The 22,790-nt window shown below is 33.8% G+C and overlaps 2 protein-coding genes across 11 annotated transcripts in view; one reads left to right on the top strand and one right to left on the bottom strand.

Annotated features, from left to right (window-relative positions):
* Positions 1-11,548, top strand: part of LOC124301282 (rab GTPase-activating protein 1) — a 40,061-nt gene extending 28,513 nt beyond the window's left edge. For 7 of the 9 annotated variants that reach the window (XM_046756145.1, XM_046756143.1, XM_046756146.1 and 4 more), the window contains 13 exons: positions 367-550; positions 708-1,073; positions 1,209-1,484; positions 1,613-1,781; positions 1,958-2,199; positions 2,284-2,472; positions 2,567-2,692; positions 2,882-3,067; positions 3,330-3,504; positions 10,236-10,426; positions 10,590-10,649; positions 10,798-10,989; positions 11,110-11,548. In XM_046756145.1, the coding sequence (XP_046612101.1) occupies positions 367-550; positions 708-1,073; positions 1,209-1,484; positions 1,613-1,781; positions 1,958-2,199; positions 2,284-2,472; positions 2,567-2,692; positions 2,882-3,067; positions 3,330-3,504; positions 10,236-10,426; positions 10,590-10,649; positions 10,798-10,989; positions 11,110-11,325 (2,572 nt within the window). In that variant the 3' untranslated portion in view covers positions 11,326-11,548. Of the gene's footprint in view, positions 1-366; positions 551-707; positions 1,074-1,208; positions 1,485-1,612; positions 1,782-1,957; positions 2,200-2,283; positions 2,473-2,566; positions 2,693-2,881; positions 3,068-3,329; positions 3,505-5,353; positions 8,065-10,235; positions 10,427-10,589; positions 10,650-10,797; positions 10,990-11,109 lie in introns of those variants that run through there. The other 2 variants (XM_046756141.1, XM_046756147.1) reach the window with 2 other exon arrangements.
* A 743-nt stretch (positions 11,549-12,291) lies between these two features.
* On the bottom strand, positions 12,292-21,854 carry LOC124301281 (uncharacterized). Of its 2 annotated transcripts, XM_046756138.1 has the most exons (7): positions 21,519-21,854; positions 20,742-20,989; positions 20,316-20,498; positions 17,957-20,106; positions 15,949-17,874; positions 15,585-15,799; positions 12,292-15,512 (listed from the first exon to the last, which is right to left on the bottom strand). In XM_046756138.1, exons 1-6 carry the CDS (start codon positions 21,780-21,782, stop codon positions 15,618-15,620), a joined length of 4,953 nt encoding a protein of 1,650 aa, XP_046612094.1. In that variant the 5' UTR covers positions 21,783-21,854; the 3' UTR covers positions 12,292-15,512; positions 15,585-15,617. The 2 variants fall into 2 exon arrangements, with proteins under 2 accessions (XP_046612094.1, XP_046612095.1); XM_046756139.1 differs by lacking the exon at positions 20,742-20,989 and having other exon boundaries at positions 21,519-21,626.
* Between the last annotated feature and the right edge of the window lie 936 nt (positions 21,855-22,790).

The raw sequence follows: 22,790 nt of genomic DNA, 5'->3' as shown, positions 1-22,790 counted from the left end.
ATTAATCTTAATCAGTTCGTAAGGTTTTCCTAATTCATTTTACTTATTTGATTTTTACAATAATATTGCTGAAAGATTCTCGAACCACTTAAAACTCTGCAAATCAAAGTTTGTAGTGGAATTATATTAGCAATTATAATAATTGCAAAGTGATACATGTCATTAAATCATTCAACTCATTCTCACTTTTGTACTCTTACGTGTGACGTTTCGTGGGTACATAAATGTGATTAGCATATGCTTTTATTTAAGGTGCAGAAATTTCGATACACTAACACTCCCCATTTTCCATTAAATCGAAAACAACTGTGAAGTTTGCAACTGGCTCCATAGCTTGTTTAAATATGGGAAATTTTTTTGTAATAGCTTATACGATGCTACAAATCAGCAAGCGATGGCACACTACGAAGTCCAGCGTATACTATTTTATGCACGTGGCGAAGCTACTGGAATATGCGCAGCATGTTTTGCTTTTACATGGTCACATGGGGATACCTTAGAATCAGCTATTTTCCAGTGCCATGTATTTCGCTGTGACATACCAGAAGCAGTAGGTTTGATTATTATGATACTTTGTGTAAATGGTATAATTGTCCTAACAAAGATGTGAACAGATATCTACAAATGTGTATGGTCAATTTTTATTTATTGTTCATAATTTGCTGCATTTATATTACTTAGTCACTTGGAATGAATTTATTGTGCAGGTAGGTCAAGTATCTGCGTGTTTTGCCAAAGCCTTTCAAAGAATTCCCCGTTCTATGACAAGTTCGTTGACAAGCAGTGATTTTAATGGATTTAATCCTGGCAATGAAAAAAGCAATTCCCGAGTTTTTATCTTCGAAGTTACAATGGAGGTAAAAGAAGAAGATGGAAAAGGCGGATTTAGTACAGTTCCAAAGGACAGGAATTGCTTCAAATTCAGATGCAATGTTGCCAAGCAAGTTTTTTTGAGCATTCAGCAAGTATCGAGCAAAGAAGGAGGTGTAACTCTGGAAATTGAAAGGTGTTTTGGAGTACTAGTCAGTCCTGGGCGAAATGTAAAGCACAGCGACATGCGTCTTCTGGAGATGGTAAAATAAAATAGAACTATGAACGGATTTATGTGTCGTAATGTGCAAATTGTAAGCTTCTGTACATGCATTATTTTCACAGTTAATGACCAACAGTATTTGTAATCGTCTAACGTTTTTCAAATTCAATCACAGCAGGTCAACCCAAGTCCAATTGGTCAGGATAAACAATGCTACAATATCTGTGGTCTTTGGGATCCGGCTGATCCGGCTTTAGAAAGTTTGAATGTTGAAATACCTAAGGAGGGTGAAATTTTCATGACAGTTGCGGTAGATCTTGTAATACGTGGGATAAGAGAACCAGTACGGTTCTTAATCGAAACACCCGTAAAAATTTTTCCTCAGAATGAAAGATTTTGGTACTTTAACAAACGCCATTTGGTTCAACAGTTTTACCTTAACTCAAAAGAGGTGAACTATAACTGATATTAAATGAATATACACTGCACCTAAAAGCACCATTTCTTTTTGTACTCTTGTACTTATTTATGCTTAAACTATGTTTTATGTGAATCAATATCTAATTATGCTTACTCTAGATTATACCTGGAGATGGATCAGAAGTGCATTACGAAGTTCAAAGTATAGAAACGTCTGGAGAGTTGGACCGAAATCGATTGAACCTCGCTTTGAACCTAGCGTCCTTGATCAGATCACCTTCTATTACGAGCATAGATACATTAACACCTAAGGAAGAATTTGATTCAGGTATCATTTTCTCTTTAGGGTTAAGAAAAATGAATCCTGCAATATGTTTATATAAAGAAACCTTTTGTAAGAATGTGTAACTGTGCTTTTTGATCAGTATATCCCCACCTAATTTTTAATTCTAGTTTGACTTCTAATGTTTTTATATCACTGTGCAATATTATTATCATTCACAGATGGAGATGAACCGATGTTGAGTGGTACGGGTGAGGTTTCGAAAGACTGTTCTGCCGATGAGTTAGCAAATTGGGCAGAAGTTTTAGACACGTGGCAAGTAAATGAACAACGGCCTAAGCTTCTTATAAAACTAACAAAGTTAGGAATTCCTGAAGCACTCAGAGCGCAAGTTTGGCAAAGGTTGAGCAATTGCGATAACTCACAGGAGATGATGGACAAATACCGAATGCTGATCACTAAAGTATGTAAAATGAATTGCCATATGCTCAATTATTTGATCAAGGAGAAATGCAGAATATATTCTAATATTTACTTTCCTAAATAGGAAAGCAGCTGCGAGAGTGTTATCTTGAGAGATATAAATAGGACTTTCCCAGCCCACGATTTCTTCAAAGAAACAGGTGGTCTAGGCCAAGACTCACTTTACAGAATAAGTAAGGCTTATGCTGTTTATGATGAAGAAGTTGGTTATTGCCAAGGACTCAGTTTTCTCGTTGCTAGTTTACTGTTACATGTGAGTTACGCTCGGCAAATTACTCAATTCAATTATATTTAATTTGGTATAAGAGTTTCCAAGACTCATAAATATTTTCTTTCAATTTTTGTAGATGCCAGAGGAGCAGGCTTTCTGTGTGTTAGTTAAACTAATGTACGATTATGGCCTTCGCAATTTGTACAAAGATAGATTCGACAATCTTCACATGCGGTTTTACCAGTTGAATCGTCTCATCGAGGTAACATTTTTATCGCATCATTTAGATTAGTTGATACAACAGATTTAATTTTAATTGAAATTCCATGATGGAAAATCATTGTGAAATCTTAAAAATTGATGATTATTGTCAAGACGTTGTATGGTGAAACAATATTGTGAATATAAAACTTGGTAAACTTTTTTTTTTCAATAATACTTTTGATTGCAGGACCAACTACCGGAATTGTACAAACATTTCTATGATCGTGGAGTAGAAACTCATATGTTTGCTGCACAGTGGTTTTTAACACTGTTCACAGCTAGATTTCCGTTGTATCTAGTCTTTCACATTTTGGATGTATTTTTACTCCAAGGTCTGGACACATTATTCCAAGTGGCCATAGCGTTACTAACGGTAAGATAATGACATCAAGAAAGAAATTCTGTCCCTTATTTTGCCTTGACAATAAATTTTTATCCCTTCAAATTAAGTTATACATTACAAGTTGAACTAGAAGAATGAAGAATATTTCAACAATTTGGAAATTGTTGATGGACTTTTCACAAAATTTCTTTGTAACAGTGAATGAGACAATGTTAGAAAGAATAATTATAAATACTGTATTAATGTTCAGTGCAATAATATCAAAAGGTATAATTGTTTTTACTCGTTTCAGCTGTGTAAGAAAGAGTTGCTTCAGTTAGACTTTGAAAGTATATTGAAATACTTCAGAGTTCACTTGCCAAAACGTTGTCGTAATGAAGAAGTTTCACGCTATGTGATGAAACTAGCGTGTTCAGTTGCGTTGAAGAAACTGAAAAAGTACGAAGCTGAATTCATGACACTTAAAGGTAATTTCATATTCTATGTTTGAACTGTGTGTCTCCACTGTATCTCATGCGCAACTTTCTATTTCGTTTATTCTTGATAGGCTGTTCTTCTTTCTATTGCTTATTCTAATTGGTTGTGCGTGTAGTGTAAGATACTCAATCATTCGTTTATGACGAATTCACAAATAACAATATTATCTATTTATTGTTATTTTATTATTTGGACATCTTTAGGTGAAATTAATAGTGCAAAAACATGAAGTTTCTAATCGATTACAACATATAAAACATCTATGTAACCGTCTTGTTCAATCTCTTACTACTACTGCAGTTGACTGAAGTTTTATCAAAGGTACATGCTTGCGGATTATTTTTCTCACAAGTGGCAATGACTTTCAGATTCTATATTGACTTGATACTGGTTATTCCTATTGCCTACTTATGTAAGATTTATCCAAACTGCGCCGATCGGCCGCAATTCAATCGATTTTTAGTCCCAGATTTCTTCAATGTTTAAAAAAATTATTTTGTCTATCATTCCTTGATTCTATATGCACAAAATGCTTAAGGTTTTATACCCGCTTAATTATGGGAGGATTTTATGGAGTTTGGTGTTTTTATTTATTCTTCTCTAATATCAAAATTGGTGTTACATGAGCTGCTATTATATTTGCACACTTGTAAACTACAACCGTGATGAATCAGTAAGGTATTTTTTTTTACAAAATTGCTAACATTGTCTGTGTGCTCTCTATATTCGACTTTTCTGCCCGTTACCGTGTTTTGTTACGGCCCAGTGTTACCATTACTTGGCACAGGAACATCAGATGTAGCTTAATTTACAAGGGAAAGACGTGACTTTCTGAACTCCGAACTTCACGAAACATATGTTATTAGCACATAGCCTTTTTTTTTGTTGTTGTTATTATTGTATCACTTGTAACTTTCCACGCATATTCTTTTAAACCTTATCATTGCTTAGAAGTACGATAGTAAAAGTTGTTTCAATTCATTTCGAGAAGCAGTTCCCTTCGAAATAAATCTTTAAAGAACAATGTAAGTCGAAATAAGAGAATTTGGCAATCAAAACTGAAAATTATAGGATTATTGCATTATAAAACTTTTATAGGATTACTTTAGCTGAATAGTAATGAATAATATAATGTAAATTGTGGAAGATGGTATTCAGAATAATCAAGAATCTCATAATTACCGCTACAGGCTTTTAGATTATCCACTGGTATCTGTTGATTTTGAATGCTATAAAGTGATCAAAAATACTTTACCCTTGTTGTCATCAATGCAAGCCTAAAACAATTTTTTGTATATTAATTAGAAAAACTTTGGCATTTAAAATTATCAAACCATTTGTGGAGAAAAATAAGAACCTTGTAAGCTTTTCGGTAGAGCAATGGAAATGAAAGAATATTGTACACATTGGGAATAATATGCGTTGTAGCGGGTGAATTTCAAAAACGTACTTGATAATTGGCACAATAATAAATGACCAAGCTAGTCTCGTAAGTAGGTAAATAGATTGTAAAGCATGCATGACCTAGGGCTAACTGCTTGTGTATGATGTCCTGGTATTCAATGTCCTAGTCCACAGTAAAATACCCAAAGACCATTAATTATATAAGAAATAGTGATAATTTAAATATAGTCTTTTATATATTCATGTGTGATATTTAAGTACCAGGTGTGTAGTTTGGAATCTTCGATCTCTAAATTATCAAGCATGTCAAATGAATTCTATTAGCTTTCCATCTCCTAATCTGAAATACAGGTGGTGGATTCAAAATCTTGCACAATATATTAAACAATTTAGTCGAAAACTAACAATCGATTTAGACAGCAAATTATATTCCAGAACGAAATCCTGTCTCACGTGCCAGCGATTCCTTGTGGTTTGCAGATGTAGCAAAAGCAGGGGATTTCGTTAAAATGCCAATAGACAAAATTGAAAAGTATGGAAGTCAGTTGTCTAATTTTTTTAATCAGAGATTTTCTAGAGCTGACACTTCCGAACTACTGAGGATATCACACATTTGAGGATCCCAAAGAAATAACTTTTTTTTTAATTTTTCTTACTTTTATACTTACATATTTCATGTTATGTGGGATAAAATTTGTGTATCAGGTATTCACTGAAATCGACTCGGAGAGTATGTGTATATTTCTCTCTTCGAAAACGAACAAAAATTTAGGTACTTTTTACTAAGCAATAAGTATATGCAAAAAGTGATATTACATATGTAGCTTAGTTATTTAAAATGCTGAATAGTTATGAATATTTACGAAATCGGGAAATTAGGGCGGATGGCTTTTTTTTCTTGCATTTCATCTAATTATAAGATATTGATCATTAAAAAAATCAACTTGCTTTTATATTTAGCAATCATACGGGATGTCTTATATACTACCTTTCTGTCAATTGGACACAGCCACTTTATCTGACAAAAGTTGTGTTTCCCTTTGTTTATATTATTTATTACTATTTGTTGAAAATAAATAGCCTCGTTAGTACGAAACATACTTATTTAGTTCTATAAATTATTCCTTCAATCCCATCCCTACAAATATTTTTTTTTTAATTTTTATTTTGTTGCTTGTTTCAGCATTTTGAAAACGCATGGTGCATTTTGGGAATGGAGTTTGATTTTGTTAACGTTTAATATACTAATGTCATGTTCTCTCATTCAACCGTCGAAATGGTTATCCACAATTCATACGAAAAATTGTTGTGTAGTTTATTGTTGAAAATGAATGAATTACGGTAGAACCTCAATTATTTACTTTATCTTTCTGTGATTTATTCAAGTAATAGATATAAAACATTCAGATGAAGCAAGTTGTTTGGATAACAGATGATTCAGAAAATTGAGGTCAGGGTAATCAAGGTTCTACTGTACTTTTCGTGTGATTTCTGGAGCGAATATACATTTTATGAAATATTCTGACCATACTAACAGAAGTCCATATTATTTTAGGCAATGTTGGTACTGAATCAATAAGACTGATCAACAGTGGTTTTTTTGTCCTTGATATTTGAGTGGTCTTTGAAAGATTTGATATCATTGACTCTGGGAATATGCGTTATTTTTCTAAATTGGCTCTAGCTTTTTACTTTATTGACATTTTCATATGTGATTAAGAAAAGCAATTTATAGATGAAAAATTTGACTTTTTTTCTAAATGTCTAAACTTTATCAAACAAATACTATCAATAGCTTTAGTTATACTTACTTTATTCAGACCAAAGTGGGAAAAATACAGAAAATATGATACTTTGTTATTCCGACCATGAAGACGGCGGCACCACGAGTTTAGTCAGAAGGGGGGGTATTAGGATGTTTAAAAAAAATATTTATTTCATATGCGCATCAAAATGTCGGTGGAACATATCAAATAGAATACCTCAGCCAGATATGAGCTCTTAATATCGATTGTTTCCATTTTCCATCAAAATAACATGTAAAAAAAATTGAAATATGTTTGAATATTTTTTGTCTCGTAAACAGCTGAATTTATAAACTATCTCAATATGGATTCTTATACAAAATTCCACGCTCTACGAAAAAGTACTGAGATAGAAATTTCCTAACTAACCGATTAAGAGATACTCGCTCATAGATATTGAGTCATCTCGAATACAATACTACAATAACATAAAAACTAGAGCCAATCTAATACAATCATAATTATATTCGTAAATTCTACGTTCTCAAACACCAGAATACAAGAAATTTTTTATTTTGTAGAGCGATGTTATGAGTTGACACTTTCCCTTAATTTAAACGTCAATAAATTTTTCAAAATATATTTTTCACTTTAATATGAAATTGATGAAATCTTGTTTTTAATTCCTCAAAAAGTACAAAAAAAAAAAAAATCTTAGATCAGTTTACAAGATATTTAAACTCATGATTAAGGTTTTGAGATTAAAATATCGAGTGCACGCTTACATATTTCATCTTAAAGACTACATGTCAAGCAGTTCAGGCAAAAGGCCCAGAGATCTCATTTTGATTAAGCTCATGTACTTATCATTATTTACTCAAAGATCTCATCCAAATAGTGCTACCACTTTTAGAGATGCAGTTTTAAATGTCGTTTGATTCTACAGAAATCAGTTCGACGGAATAAACCGTCTACAAAACATGTTCTACAGACTCGTTTCTGCAGAAATATTTATTTACAGAGGGAACCTCGAGATTCACATCAGGAATAATCCTTCATGAATTATTCTACAAGAGAATTGTTCTACGGAATACTTTTCCACAGAATATTTATGTACAGAAATTTTTCTTCACATTATTTTTCTGCAGATTTTGTTTGACACAACCCACATTCAGAGTAATCATCGAATCGTCAAAGTCATGCATTTAATCGTCAATCTCGTACACTTTGATTTAATTTAATTTAATTTAAACTAATTTAAGTTAAATTATTTGTATTGTATTTATGTGCGTGTTGTGTCTAACGGGTATTGTGTTGGATGTGTGAAATTAGAAAACGGTTCTGTAGAATAGTTCTTGTGTAGAATAACTAATGCAGGATTTCTGATGTCAATCTTGAATTCTTTTCTGTATAAAAATATTCTGTAGAGAAATATTTCTGTAGATATGCGTCTGCAGACCATATTCTGTACAACATTTACTCTGTAGAACTGATTTCTGTAGAATCGTACATACATGATAAACATTAACGTCATTGCCTACATACAATACGTAGTAATCAAGAGCCAGGTGATCGTTAAAGGTGCATGTACGCTGATAAGCCATAGCGAACACAAGTGATCAAGTTACATCAGTTAGTTATGTTTCTAAACTACATAGTGAATGCGGTATTTATATACATTAGATCTCTGGTGACTCTAAGAACGGAGAAACATAGGCATGTTATTTGCAGCAAGGGTTGTTTCTACTTTAGTATTTTCTATAAAACACATTTTGGTAATTATCTTAGAATTTAACTTGATTTTGGTTTAAATAGGAGACTTAGATGTAAAATCGAATCTAGAGTATTGCAACTCCCTATTTGTGTAGCTACTAGAAATTTTCAACTGCAAATATTGCATATTCCTTCTTATCCGGATAGCTCGCAAAATTACAATAAGTAAAATTGAAAATATATGATAATAATAGGTAATTCTCTTCAATCGCAATTGATGTACGTTGACTCATTTAAGTAAAAACTTTTTCTCCTGGCTGTTTTGAGATGGTTTTAATACTAATAGCCATAACATACCCATAATTATCAAATTTCAATCAATTTCGCATACGTGTGTGCACCGTCATGATTTCACGAAGAGAAGCTGTTACCATTCTTATATAACAGTACCTTAGAGACGAACATAATACAGTTTCTGACCTTTTCATACAAATTTTGTATTCAAACTTGATGGTATCATTTTCTTCATCGCAAACGCCAATTCTCTTTATTTATAAATAGTAAAGACAATTGCATACCTTGCACTTTATACATATTATTTTGCTGACATGGATAAGCAAACATCAATAACAAACCCAGAGTTTAGTCTTCTCATTACTGGACAGAGCAGAACCAAGATCACTTTGCATGAAAAGCCGGGTGTTGCATAGCTATATATTTTATCTATCACTTGCACTGAGGCGTAATAAAATTGAATCTAATAAAATATTTGAATGTCAAGCTTTCGTAAAATGATTTATTACGTTTCTTGTGGTCATTGTACCTATGCTATACGAGCAATTGACAGAGATCGATTATACTAAAGATTTTTTAAATAACTTCAAACGTTTTATGTATCACAAGCAAACTTGACGGAGTTTCACAACTTGTCGCATTCGATACATTTTTCTTGTTGGTAGTATATAACACAGATATTATGTTGGAGTGAAAATATTAATATTTGTAAAATTTCCACTACTCTATGAACACATACTATGACTTAAAGATATGTTTTTCCACTGCGCTGTTAATATTTGAAAGTAGTCCACAGCGTTATGTTTCGTATAAGAATAAACATGCATTTGAGACAAACAAAATACCGATTTAAGATTAACATCAGTCAAAGTGTATCATTCGTGTGGAATGATTTAAACACGTAGAGTGCAGGTAGTAGTCAAGTCTTTGATAATTTCAAATAATGACAAATTGGAGCAGAAGATTTGCAAATAATAGTAATTATGATATATTTCAAATATGATTTATATTATTCTATCATGACATAATAATTTTGAGCGTCTTAAAATCATTTACGATCCATAATAATATTATGAGTATCGACGTGATGCATTTTTATGGAGAAACAAATATTTTCAATCACCCTGTCCGTATTCATTTGTATTTTAGTAACACAAGTATAATGATAAATCTGTAATTCAAGCTAGATAGAATGTTATCTGTTAACTGACCACATTACCTTGTGGTTATTTTTAGCTACATGAATAACTTGATTTCACATTATAGCACAGTACATAAATGGTAAAACAACAGTGAATTGTTCTACTTTTGACTAGCCGGTTGTTGAGCACCAAGTTTTTTATGTCATTTGACTTACATAGGATGTGGTTGCGAGGTGCTGTTCAGGAAACAACGAAGATAATACCAGTATAGTAACAAACTAAGACTTGTCAGCATTTACGTCACAAATAATATCAACATATTCCTAGTTTCTAAAGTACAAAAGGAATATTGACAAGAATTTTGATAGAACAGTGAATAAACTGCTGACTACAAAGATATAATAATGCCAATATTTCGTACAGAGGCGCAAGAAAATGCTGACGAATACAGTAATGAAGTTGAACAGTTACGTGGAGCTGTAGCGAGAGGTGAAGAAGAGAAGCTACGACTTGAAGCTGAACTTGCACAGGTAAAGGAAATGCTACAGAGAGAAGTAGCTAAGGCTTGCACAGAAAATCGGCGGAGTAGTGTGATCATCGCTGAATACAAACAGGTAAATCACATGTAGGAATACTAATTTGGAACTTTATTCACAATTACGAATGCGAGCAACTGAATCGACATGGAAAATCTTCATGTTATATGATGATTCTGTTTTAATATTCCTGCTTACGACACGTTACGCGTAAGATATTTATATTTTCATTTCACTTCAGATTTGTCAAAGATTGGAAGATGACCACAATGTGGCCAAAAGTGCACTGAATGATTTACGTGTAAGTAAACAAAGCATTATGCAATAAAATGATTTCTTGAAAGTGTTTAACCTAATGCTACACTGAGTTACAGCAATGTATGAAATTCTTCAATCCAATGAACTTCGAAGATTTATTTGAGAGTATTAAAACGAATACATTGTTACAGTCGAAAGTTTCTAACTGTGAGCAGTGTAGAAGTAGCATCGTGCAATCTCCCAAAGCACTGCCTGATTCGACGCAAAATATGGAAAACAGAATCGATTCAGTACTGCATAGAGCTCAGGAACGAGTTAGGGAGTTAGAGTTGGAATTAGCACAAACTAAATTGGCTCATGTAGAGGCTGAATGCAGAAACCAGGTTCGTAAGACACCTTGTTTTTCCTTTTTTCCCCTAATATCGATGTGTCACAATTAACAGTTATATATTAGACATGCGTCACAGTCGTACAGGTTTTTAAGGGTATTTATTTTTACACAGGATCTAACACATCAACTCCATGCCACTGCTTCCGAGCTCCAAGCTGCGAGAAATAGCTGGCCATGGCTCAGTAAAACTTTGTCTAGTATAAAAGAAGCTGCTAATAAACGGGACGTGGTTGGTCCAGGTATTTTGAGACGTGATAGTGCTCCTGGTGGAGATGTAAGACATACAATACATTCTCAGAGCCGTGATAATCTGAAGGAAGTTGTCTGAATTGGTGAGTCTGAAATGTATCAGGAGATGTGCGATTATGAATCTGTATCGACTCAAAATATATTAGCAAAATGAGGATAGTAAGTGAAGATTTACTTCGTGATTTAATTTCAGGATATAACTAAAATCAGATTGAAGTCCACAAAACAAAAAAAAAAATGCTGTGCAGTGCACATAACAAAGATCTGTATATGAAGTGCATGTTCATATAGTTAAATGATAAGCTAAACACATGTAGAACATAATTATACATGCAGGATTCCGTAGTACGTTACATAAATTCACATAAAGACATTATTACTAAAGAAATTTATTACAATAATGAAATTAATAATTTTTTTTTTATTAAGCGCTATTATACCAGTAGAATATCCTATATTATGAATATTATTTGGGTAAATTTGTTTTGTAGTTGCCATAGTAAATTGTTAATTCATTAGTAAGTAACTGTAATTACTCATTTGATATTAAATCAACAATTTTGCACAGTTGAAAATTAATATAATAAAAACGTAATGCATAGAAAACATCCAAGACATTAGAAAGTACGATTATACGTGTTTTATAAAAACTAGTTTAAACATACTGAACTGCATAAACTGGGAAAATATACGAATGGGCAGGTGTTCTTCATTGTCAGTCAACATTTTCAAAGATACACTTTCACCATTCCTTTGGTAAAAATGAACGTATCATTCTGAGGCCATATTGGGAATCAGGTTTCAAATCTTGGATATGCGTATAAAGAATAACGAAAGTCCAATTCTTTGAGATTATTTCTTGAAATGTAATCGTAAATATGTTTCGTAATATTCAATCATCGACGATTGACGATATGCATATATGTTTTCTAAGAGAGCTTTTTTATGGAGCGTGTGTGTTAATGTATCACAAAGTCATAATGAGATATGTTGCCTCAGCATTTCTTACACTTTTCCTGGATACTATACTTTTTTTCAAAAATGATTAGTGTATTTGAATAGAGTAGAGTTAGTTACCTTATCATTGTTTATCCACGAGTAAGATCATTTTTGTTATGACCGATGCATTTCCTAGAAAAATATGATTATACATTGAAACAAATACACGACAATTCTATAAAGTTATTATGAACAATAAAAAATTTACTTTATTCCAACTGAAAGTGATATGAACGGCCATAGCCGGCCAAGAATGCCCGTTAGGCCCTCGCCGGGGATTTCACTCAAAATTAGTCTGCAATTCTTTTATGAAACACTAATTCATGCTAAATATGAGGTTGCACCCGCATCTATGATACAAGTTATCAAGAAAAAAAGTGGTGTTTGAATTTGTATTCTGCTCTTTCAACTTTGAGTTCTAATGTGATACAGGTTTTTCATTAGGTTCGGTTGCTTGGAAAAAGGAATACGAACAAAAATTGAGAAAACACGTTTTTCTTGATTATCCGCGTCATAATATCAGACTGGCTCTAATATTTGGTACAGATTAGAGTTTCAGTATGAGAAAACTTTAGACGAATTTTGAGTGAAATTCCGGTCGGGGGCTGATGCATCCTCCATTCTTAACCGGCTATGACTTTTGTGTACTTACATGTTATTGGAGTAATAAAGATGAGGTTTAAGAGGCAAAATTGCCTGAATGGAAGGCTAGAAAATCAGTCGAATCTAAGTTCAAAACTGTAATTATTGTTTTCAGAGCTTTTCGTAATGATCACAAAACACTAGTAGTCCCAATAAATAGGAACTCCATTGAATATAACCACGTACCGCAGATAAAAGCAGACACATGATTATAAATTTCATTTGGAATTAGCTCACTGTCACATGCGTTTTTATATCTACAACATCAAAGTATTCCAAAAAATTTGTAATACGAAAACAAAACAATGATGAGTAAAGGAGAACGATATGTGAAAGCTTATTATGCAAGTGACTCTGGGTCACACTGATAGTATTAATGTTATGATTTACTAAAACCAGTTAGATCACATAATAACTGTATATATTAATATAATAAGCAATCAACTGATCATATAAAAGTTACGGTGATTATATTGATACATGTTACCTTGTACACCTTGTAATTTTATTCCACCGCTATTGAAATAAACAATGCGACTGAATAAAATAGCTCAATTATTTACGTACCTTAGTTCGACCTATTTTAATTTCATGAAGATAAAAGTATAGGTAATTTTTATTTGCTTGGTCGTCAATTTACGTGGATAAATATTTTGACACTTTCGATTCAAGCCAGTTTCATCGCTCGAGTGATACAATACGTAACATACTGCGCTGATTCACTAACCCACTAGAAATATTTGATATTATTGAGATTTTTGCTACAAAAAGTTGAGTAATTAATGCACTTTCTATTAATTATCAGATACTGCAATTTTACCATTATTGATATTTTTTTCTTCAAAGATCACCTGTTTGCACATTTTAATATTATAAACCTAATATCTCTTGATATGTATTTAAGTTTCATTGTTGGAATTAAAAATGAATATATTTACAAGATTCATTTTAATCTTTTATTTTTTGTCCAAAGTCTTCATATCATTCAAGCAATATACCATGATATGCGAATTCAGTCTTAGAATATTTTATACATGACAACTTCTAAAAATTACCATCTGACAAGATTTACCCTATTCAGCTCTATCATTCAAATCTGAGAGTATTATGATGAAAAGCTAATAGATAACAGATTATACTAATTTGTATTACGCTTTTTATCTAATACTATCATAAAGCGTGATGATACAGTGATGATCGAGAGCCACACAGACTTATTATAAAAGTTTAATCAATACAAACAGTTTTAACTAACAATAAATTGTTTTTATGGATATCATTCATTTTAAACTTTGCAGAAAATATAACATATTGTTATTCCTGTTGCATAAGAAAAAAATTGAATGCATCAAAAACGTAACAATGAATTTAAAGCTTCAACATTTAGTACCTTTATGTGAAAAGACATAATATACTTTAGATAGATTATCGAAGTACTGACAAACGAATTTTTTCTACATTCAAATAAATTCAACAATATTGGAAGCTGCCGTATAATATACAGCAAGGGAATTTCTCACTTTTATTATTGATAATTTACATTCCCAAAAAGCTGCACTTGTTAGAAACCACAATAAAAATTCAAGAATCACAGATTATTTGATTTAGAAAAAAAATATTAGTTCTAAATAGCTGCATATTTTTCAAACAATACAAGCTTTGATATTTATGTACAAGTATAGAAATACAAAGCTCAATAACATACTTATATGCAGATGCAACATGTATGTGTTATTAATTGTTAGAGGTCAGAAGGTATTGGTAAATACGTGTAAAAATTATGTTTCTATGTAAAAAGGAGCCAATTATAAATGACGTTAATATTTTTATAGATTTTAAATTTAGTTGGTTTAGTTTTGATTTAGTTACTGGCCCTAAACAATTACATTACACAGTAGATGATTATATAGTTTTGTACATAAAATTCTTGTACTGTCTCCTTTTTATATGGCGACGCTAAAGCACATTGTAAGCTCTATAGATATTTTCACCATTCTGGACATTTATTCGATCTTAATCATGTCTGAGCACAATACCTTTGTTAATTTTAATATATCTTAATGACGTAAAACAAAAACATCAACAAAGTCGAATCTAGTTCTTGCATTTCAAATATCCAACAAATGTTGGGAATGATATAACCAATGATAATGATTTTCGGCAGTTTTCCAAAATAACTCGAAGTCATGTGGATCAGATTTCTGACTTGCGGTGCCAGAAATTGCTATCTTAAATACTCGAAAAGAATACAAAGATTTCTTTGGAATATTTTTTGCACTTCAACTGACTGTGAATATGATTGATTGTATTGTTCAAAAGTTATTTGTGCCATCCTTCAGTTCAATCCAATGTATCACCAAGGTAGTAAAAATATTATAATATGCATACATATTCTTCATTTCTACATATCAAGATTAAGCTCTCGTTTGCACAGAATTTGTTGAACTGGCAATACGCACAAACCGTCACAAAATATCTCAAAACATTTTGCAATTTTAAATGTTTTTTAGTTGGCACTTGAAAAAAGTCGTGGAACGTAAAATCACTCTTCAATAATCAGTTTGCAGAACAACATCTTTAAACTCGCTAATTTAAATATCAATTACTCACCCATCTTCAAATTTTCTGAAAAGTATGTGACTTGAATATTGGTATATAGGTAAAACGGTTGTAAGAATCTTTTTCAAATCAACTTACCATGCCAGCACAACTCTTCATTCATTTTAGTAATCATGGATCACCACCTGCTCTCCAATCCCTTCTCGGATTCACACCACTATGATCCTCAGTTTCGTCGCTCGAAACAGAAGTGGCATCATCAGCGTCGTCATCCTCAATGTCGCTATCATCTTCTAACGAGCTGCTATCAAAACCCTCGTCGTTTTCTGCATTTACATTTGCAGCATCTCCGCCTACAGCAAAATAGATTTATCTACACTCTGCACATTGCTCTTTGGATCAAAATATGGAGTTCATGGATTTGAAATAAATGGAAGAGACCATTGTGCCATTAAAATATTTGATCTGAAGGATAATCATGTACAAGGTTAAGAAATCTCACCCGCTTGTTCTTGAAGAGCTGGATACAATTGTGCATGTGCACCCCCAATATTTTCGAGATCTATTGGATTAGCCATCTCTAATATCCTCAACAGCCACATCGGAAATCCATTTTGGAGTACATAAATATCGTTTTCATTCTCCATGTCATTTTCAAGTACATTAATTAGTGGTTGTAGATCATCTAGGTTATCATTTGCCTCAAATGCAATTACGTTATTTCCCTCATCGTCTCTGTTGTTATTTGCCAAGTCACCATTTTCAACTTCGACGAACTCGTAAAATCCTGGTACAGGAACTTCTCCGACACTGGCTGAATCTGAATCTGATATTCTGTCATTTGCAATGCTTGATAACTCACATTCGGGTGTTACGTCATGTGCAGAAGCCGAATTTGGGTAACCAGAATCCATTATTTCTGGAGACCAACTGTTAGGCGGTGTGTCCAACGATTCTGGTGAAAATGGTTTTGTATCTGTATATTCTGTAGCTCTCGAGGGCTCCGATTCGTATTGTAATTGATTTTGTTCCTTTTTAACTTTTCCTACATTGTATAGAGTTACAGTTTCGTGACTTGGAATTGATTTGATGTTCGATAGTACCGCTGGTTGTGATTGACTTGCATGTGTGTTAAAAATATCAGTAAGTGGTAGCTCTTTATTTTTTATCTCACTTGAAACCCCGAATGAATTCAAATGATTCGAGTGGCCCTGAAATGAATGTGAAGATAGACCTCTATCATAATCGAGCCGTTCTGTTGTAGCCTGAACTGTTGTCACATGATCACTGTTCTGAGATTGTTGATTGCGAATTTGCGTTGTATTTTGGACAATGTCACAATTTCTACCAATATCTTGAACGTACTCCACATTTTTAATTGTGTGAACTAATTTTGTTTCAGCAGACATGAGTGGTGAACTTGTAGCCAGTTTCCTTTGTGATTCTAAGGTAGCTTCTAATTTACATTTAGTCGCATCAACTTTTTCACATAAGATCTTTGTGGAATCAGTCAAAGTATTTGTTACCTCAGATATATCTAGCCTATGATCTGATCGCCTAACAGAACTGTCAGCTGCCATTTTAGAACTCAATACATCACATATATTGTCCAAGAAATTTTCTGAAATCATTTTTGCATTAGCAACAGATGATTCATCTAAATTTGCAGTCTGCTTTGCCAAGTTACTATGTGATAATGCTATTGACGGAATATGATCTGTATTACAGGCTGGTTGGATTTCTGTACACTCTGGTATGAATATTGTAGATGTACGATGATTTACCGTTGCAAACTGATATTGTATACTTGTACTACCTTCTGTAGAAGGATCCAAACGGATTTTTTCCATTTTTAAACGATCTTCATCTTCTGGAATTTTTACAGAATAATCATCAGCAACATTTTCTGTATAATTTCTTTTTTTCGAAAGTTCACAAAGAAATTTATCGTTTGTTTTACCATACACCCAGTCACTGGAAGACAATGTAGCACTTTCGGTACCAAATGTGCTTACTGTTTTGTCTAAATTTTCATCGATATGTTCGTTGAAGGTGTGTTGCACTGGAACATTCGTTGTATGTTCACAATAGTGATCTGCTGTTTTCGATGTGTGACTTATTGCTTTATCGTTTTCTCTTTCATCACTTCTCCCTTCACCATACACAGTTGCGTCACTGTCAGATGCTGCTTCTTCATTAGGATTGTCTGCAGTATCGTTTCCACCTTTTAGTACAACAATATCTCGTTGATACATGGGGTTTGTTTCTGCCACATACCATCTATCTACATTGCTACTTGCAGTACTTGCAGTTCCAGATAAACTGATATCGCTATTGCTTTGCAAAGAAAGTTGACTCGTACTTGAAAAAATGTCTTCAACAGTTCTTGACTCTAAGTAGATTGAGTCATTCTTGATTAACTTTTCACCTGTAAGAATATCACATGTTAATCATTCATTTCCCAAATAATCTTTAAATTCAATTTAGCCCTAATTATGTGTTAATGATACCTTCGAATGAGGATTTTTTTTGTAAGCTAGAATCATCTTTTGAGGAACTGTCACTTTGGTAGAATTGAATATTTGTACATGAGAAATTCATTTCCGGATCGGAAAATTGATCTTCCGACTTTTCTAGTATTTGCTCCATCATAGGTTCATGACCTAGACTTTCAGAATCTTTACCTTCAACCACAGGGAATTGTTGCACAATATGTGGAGCACTTTGGAGCAACAGTACACATTTGTTCTCGTCTAAGCTCGCCTGCTCTGAAAGTTCTTGTGCCTTATTATCGCCTGTCATCTGCATTTGATAGGAATCTGCCAATATCTGAGGTGTACTTGTATATTTCGGTTGAAGATCCAAACTGCAGTCACTTATACTTTTGAATGACATGCTATCTTGGCTTTTCACCCCTTCACATCTGTCTATTTCATTGTCAAGCAAATCAGTTTGTAACTTTTGAGAATGAGAATCTACATTATCATATGAAGCATAGAAACGTTTACGACTATCACTTGTAGCTGGAGAGAAATCAGAGATGCTTACGTAGGAGCCTTTATTTTTGGCGTGTAAACACTCGATGCTTGTGCAACATTGTAGATTATGGTTATCGTGACTGTAAGATGTAGATTCATTGCAATTTTTTGCAGTACTACCAACGCTTACTTTCGAATGTTTTCTGTCATTATTGAAAGCCTGTTCATTTTCCAAAGACCTCTTTTCATTTAATAATAAATGTTCATTATCAATCAGCACACTTTTCCTACATGACAACAACAATGTTGCCTCTTCAGTTGAAATGGAAGATGTTTTGTTCGCCCCTGAATAAAAGTCAGTGTCTGTATTTGCTTCAGTTTCTTCGTATCTTGATGGAGAATTAGTGGACAGTATTCTTTTCACCTGATTACATGGCAGACACGTGTCAACTTGTAAATCAATATTTTTAATATTATTTTCCATTTCGACCAGATAGGAGCACGTTTGTAATTCTGAACTGCATTTACTTTCATGCTCCATATGCTGGGAAGAATTCAAACCAGGATGAACAAAAAGGTTAGCCTGTTCATTTGTTATGCAATTTTCAGTACCCTTCATGCATGTTCCTACATAACTTCCTTCATTTTGTGAGCTTTTTAAGTCTTCTTGAGGTAAATCATGGTTCCTTTTTGCAGTCAAGGAGTGATCACCGTCATTGTTTAGACACTGTAATGTCTGTGATAAAGTAGACACGAGAAGTGGTACAGACAAGTTTTGTTGCGCCGAATTGAGCGTGTTACCAGAATCGTTAGAGTAATCGATATTTGTGGAATCTGATTCAATCGGAACAAAATTAATCGACAGCTCTGTTTCAGCACTAAATGTACCAGGTGTTATGTTCAATTGGTCTTGCGATGGGTTTAATAATAGATCTTCATCATTCAAATCTTCCATAGTCTGCTGATTGTCTAAACTGTCCCCAGGATTTTCTGTATCGTGCATTTCAGAGTGCTCCAGATTGTTGCTGTTCAGATTATAATTGCTGCCACGAGTATCACTATGCACTTCATCATCCCAATTTTCACCTTCTTCTGTATAATTTTCTGTATTTGTTTCCATGTAACTATCAAAATAATAACCAGGGGGAGTGCCTACTTCCGTAGTATCCCAATCATTTTCATGATCGTGGTGTCGATAGTCGTTATCTAGAAACTCATCAACATCCAAATCAGAGTTTATTGTGAATCCAGATTGCGGAGGCAATACAACGACAGGTCCATCTTCTCTATCTACAATCGCCCATTGTGCCTCCTCCAGTATACTTCTGAGTACATCAACTGATATGTGAAATTTTTCAACCGAAAACATCAGTTTCGCCAGTGGGATTTCCTCTGCCAGCTCTTCCTGACGTGATGATAATAAACGTATATAGTAAACAGCATCGTCTAGTATTTTCTGCTCATCTGAACGATTATCCGCTCTGTACGGATATTCGTGGAATACAACTGTCTTCAATAAACCATCAACTCCCTCGAGTTCCTCACTTTGTGGTAATTTGGTGTGACAGTGAAATACTGCCATCTGAGAACATGATCCTAACATTTCAGTACCCGGAGGGCCAGCGCCAATTCCGTGAAAGCTTACTTCATAGTCAGGATAAAGTAAGATGACGTTGTTAGCCCTGTAAAAGAAAGGAAATTACACATAACATATGTGGGTAAGAAGTCACCACCCACAAGAATATTTTTCAGACAGTGCTACAAGTGTTACAAATTTGTAGGAAGAGATCAGAGATAATAATAAATAAAATATTTTGAAGTTTACATATTTTTCTCCACAAGAAAATTTAAGCACACTTATACTATGCACACAATGAATATCTGAATGTACCAATCCTGAAACTGTGCTCTTGTCCATTCAAACTTGTGGTCGGGATGTCGAAAGCCATTCATTTTCTTAAATAGAACATTGAAATCGGCATTGGGCGTTGTTACAATAGCTACTTGGGGTTTGATGAATCCAAAAACATTGTGTGGAAATGCTTCCAATTCGTCTGGATGCAAATGTTCAATTCTGAAGAAAAGTAATGCAGTATTAATTTTTGCTATTCTGACAAGTCACACGTGATCAAAATTTACAAATAAACCTTATACCGGCAGACATCAATTATTTTAACGGATATGAATGAGAGAGTATGAAACTAACAATGACCTCGATAATATGTACAGTACACGTAATTGTAATGTGTCCACGTATGTCTGGAAATAGTTTTTCAACCAAACTGATTTGAAAAATAAGCATATCTTTAAAACTTACAGCTCGATACAAATAACAGCGTCAGCGTTTGCTAATTTGTTATCGTTGTGTGCGACACTACCTTCGCAAACATGGATTGTAAGAGGTTCAGTTCTGGGAGCAAGATAATCACAATGTAAAGGTGCAACCTTTGACTGAAATTTTTCCAGCAATGGCCTATCCACGTCTACACAAATAATTTCCTGTATACCGTCTGTATTTTTCAAATGTATTGCAAAAGTGAGCTCAGCACAGCCAAAGTCTATCACCTAGAACAGACCAGAAAATAGTGGAGTAGTAATATTTGAAGTAGTAAAGCCAAAGTTGGAAACTAAGTTTATTAATGCTGAAATTTGTGGCCAGATTATCAAAGGTCAGCGGGCAATTAATCATATTGCTATGAGTAATGTTGTGATGATTTCATGATATTACGTCTATAAGTATCTCTATTATGGTAAAAGTACGTATTTACTAGATTCATGATGGTGAGCGGATAACGTATAAATATAATAAGTACCAAATGACCCAATTTGTGGTTAACTTTTGCCATACATTTATCTGGTATCGTTGTCGCTTGATACCGCTAAACAATTACATACCGGCAGTTATCTATTACGCGATCCCTATAATCGCAGCAAGCATGATAGAAAGTACGATAGTCTTCAGAATGATGTTTATGTTTCCGTAATTGGTAGTGAGAAGAAAAAAAACTTTGGACCAGCAAGTGACTTAGTTGTGAAGTCCTTAGGCTAGGTCACGCGTTGTTTTACCATCGAACAAGAGTAAAAATAATCATACCTTTCGAATCTTTCTGTGGTATTGCGCGCTGGCTAGAACATCATGCACAGCGTTATATCTCTGGACGTATACAGGAGGAAAGAATTTCACTTTAAAATCTCCCAAAACGTGTTCATCTTCAGGTGGGAAATCATAATCCGCCTCAGTCACGTTCAATAGTTGATTTGTGACCGAGATTTCTCCGGTTTCGCCGTAACGAGCATAAAAATTCCGATAAACATATCTCCCGAAGTAATAGAGAGCGTGGAACAGTACGATTATCATTTCTGATTGCTTGTTATCACCAAATTTTACACGATTAACATCTTCGCACGTCGTTTGACAGTTCACGGGAGAACGGACATGTTGCTTCGTCTGTTGGCGGTCGCTACGCTCCACGCCGATTGGTCGAGGTATTTCAAACGAACCATTGACAGTCCTCGTTTCTCGCAACGATGCCGGCTGCTGGAACGAATGGACGACCCGTTAATTTGGCATCAATTGAAACCCTGTCCTTTTCTCGTTCGAATGGCATGTCCCCAGTCTCGGCATGTTTGTTAGTTTTATTGTTAGTTTATCAAGGAGAGGAGGAGGTGAGCCATTTCCAAAAGTTCACAAGGGTAAATCCAGGTGGTTATTGTTTCTACGACAAGAAGGAGGAGAAACCAGACGTTGAAGAAACAGGTAAATTAACAATTATTTGGAGTTTTGAATCTTTTTATTTTTTTGTTTACGGATTCAATCGATGTGTCAGTCAAACTGATAGAGCCCGTTCTTTTCTCGATTAGAAGCAGCTTTGACAGGGTTTAAGTTTAATTGATTGACTATCGCCAATCAATTCAATTTTTTCTTTATAGGTTAAAGACAGGCTGAAATTACTTTAAGGTTCAATTAATGTTGGAGGAATCGGGTCTCGTTACGTTAATCTGTAATTACAGAAGTTTTGTTACTTGTATGGGTTTTGGTCGACACGGCTCGTGGATCCTTGACAGATATCCTAGTGCATTATATACGAGATGTTCGGAAGCCTTCATCATTTACAACTTTGGGAGAGTGGGGGATTACAGACTGTCCTAATAAATTATCATCAGAATTCGGGGTTGAATTAAATTAATTTCAATAAATCGGTGTCGCTACGCTATCGATCACATACTCTGACTCAATTCGCGGAAATGTAGTTATAGAGTAACGAGAGAACGAAACGGAAGATATCTTTCACCGTCGACACACGCAGTCGAGGCAATATACCCGAAATGACCAATACTCTGACCAATACGACTGTTCGTCTTTGTC

Source organism: Neodiprion virginianus, chromosome 3 (assembly GCF_021901495.1).
Source record: "Neodiprion virginianus isolate iyNeoVirg1 chromosome 3, iyNeoVirg1.1, whole genome shotgun sequence".
NCBI lineage: Eukaryota > Metazoa > Arthropoda > Insecta > Hymenoptera > Diprionidae > Neodiprion > Neodiprion virginianus.
The sequence above is the reverse complement of the archived record's forward strand: the minus strand, read 5'-3'. Positions and strand labels throughout refer to the sequence as shown.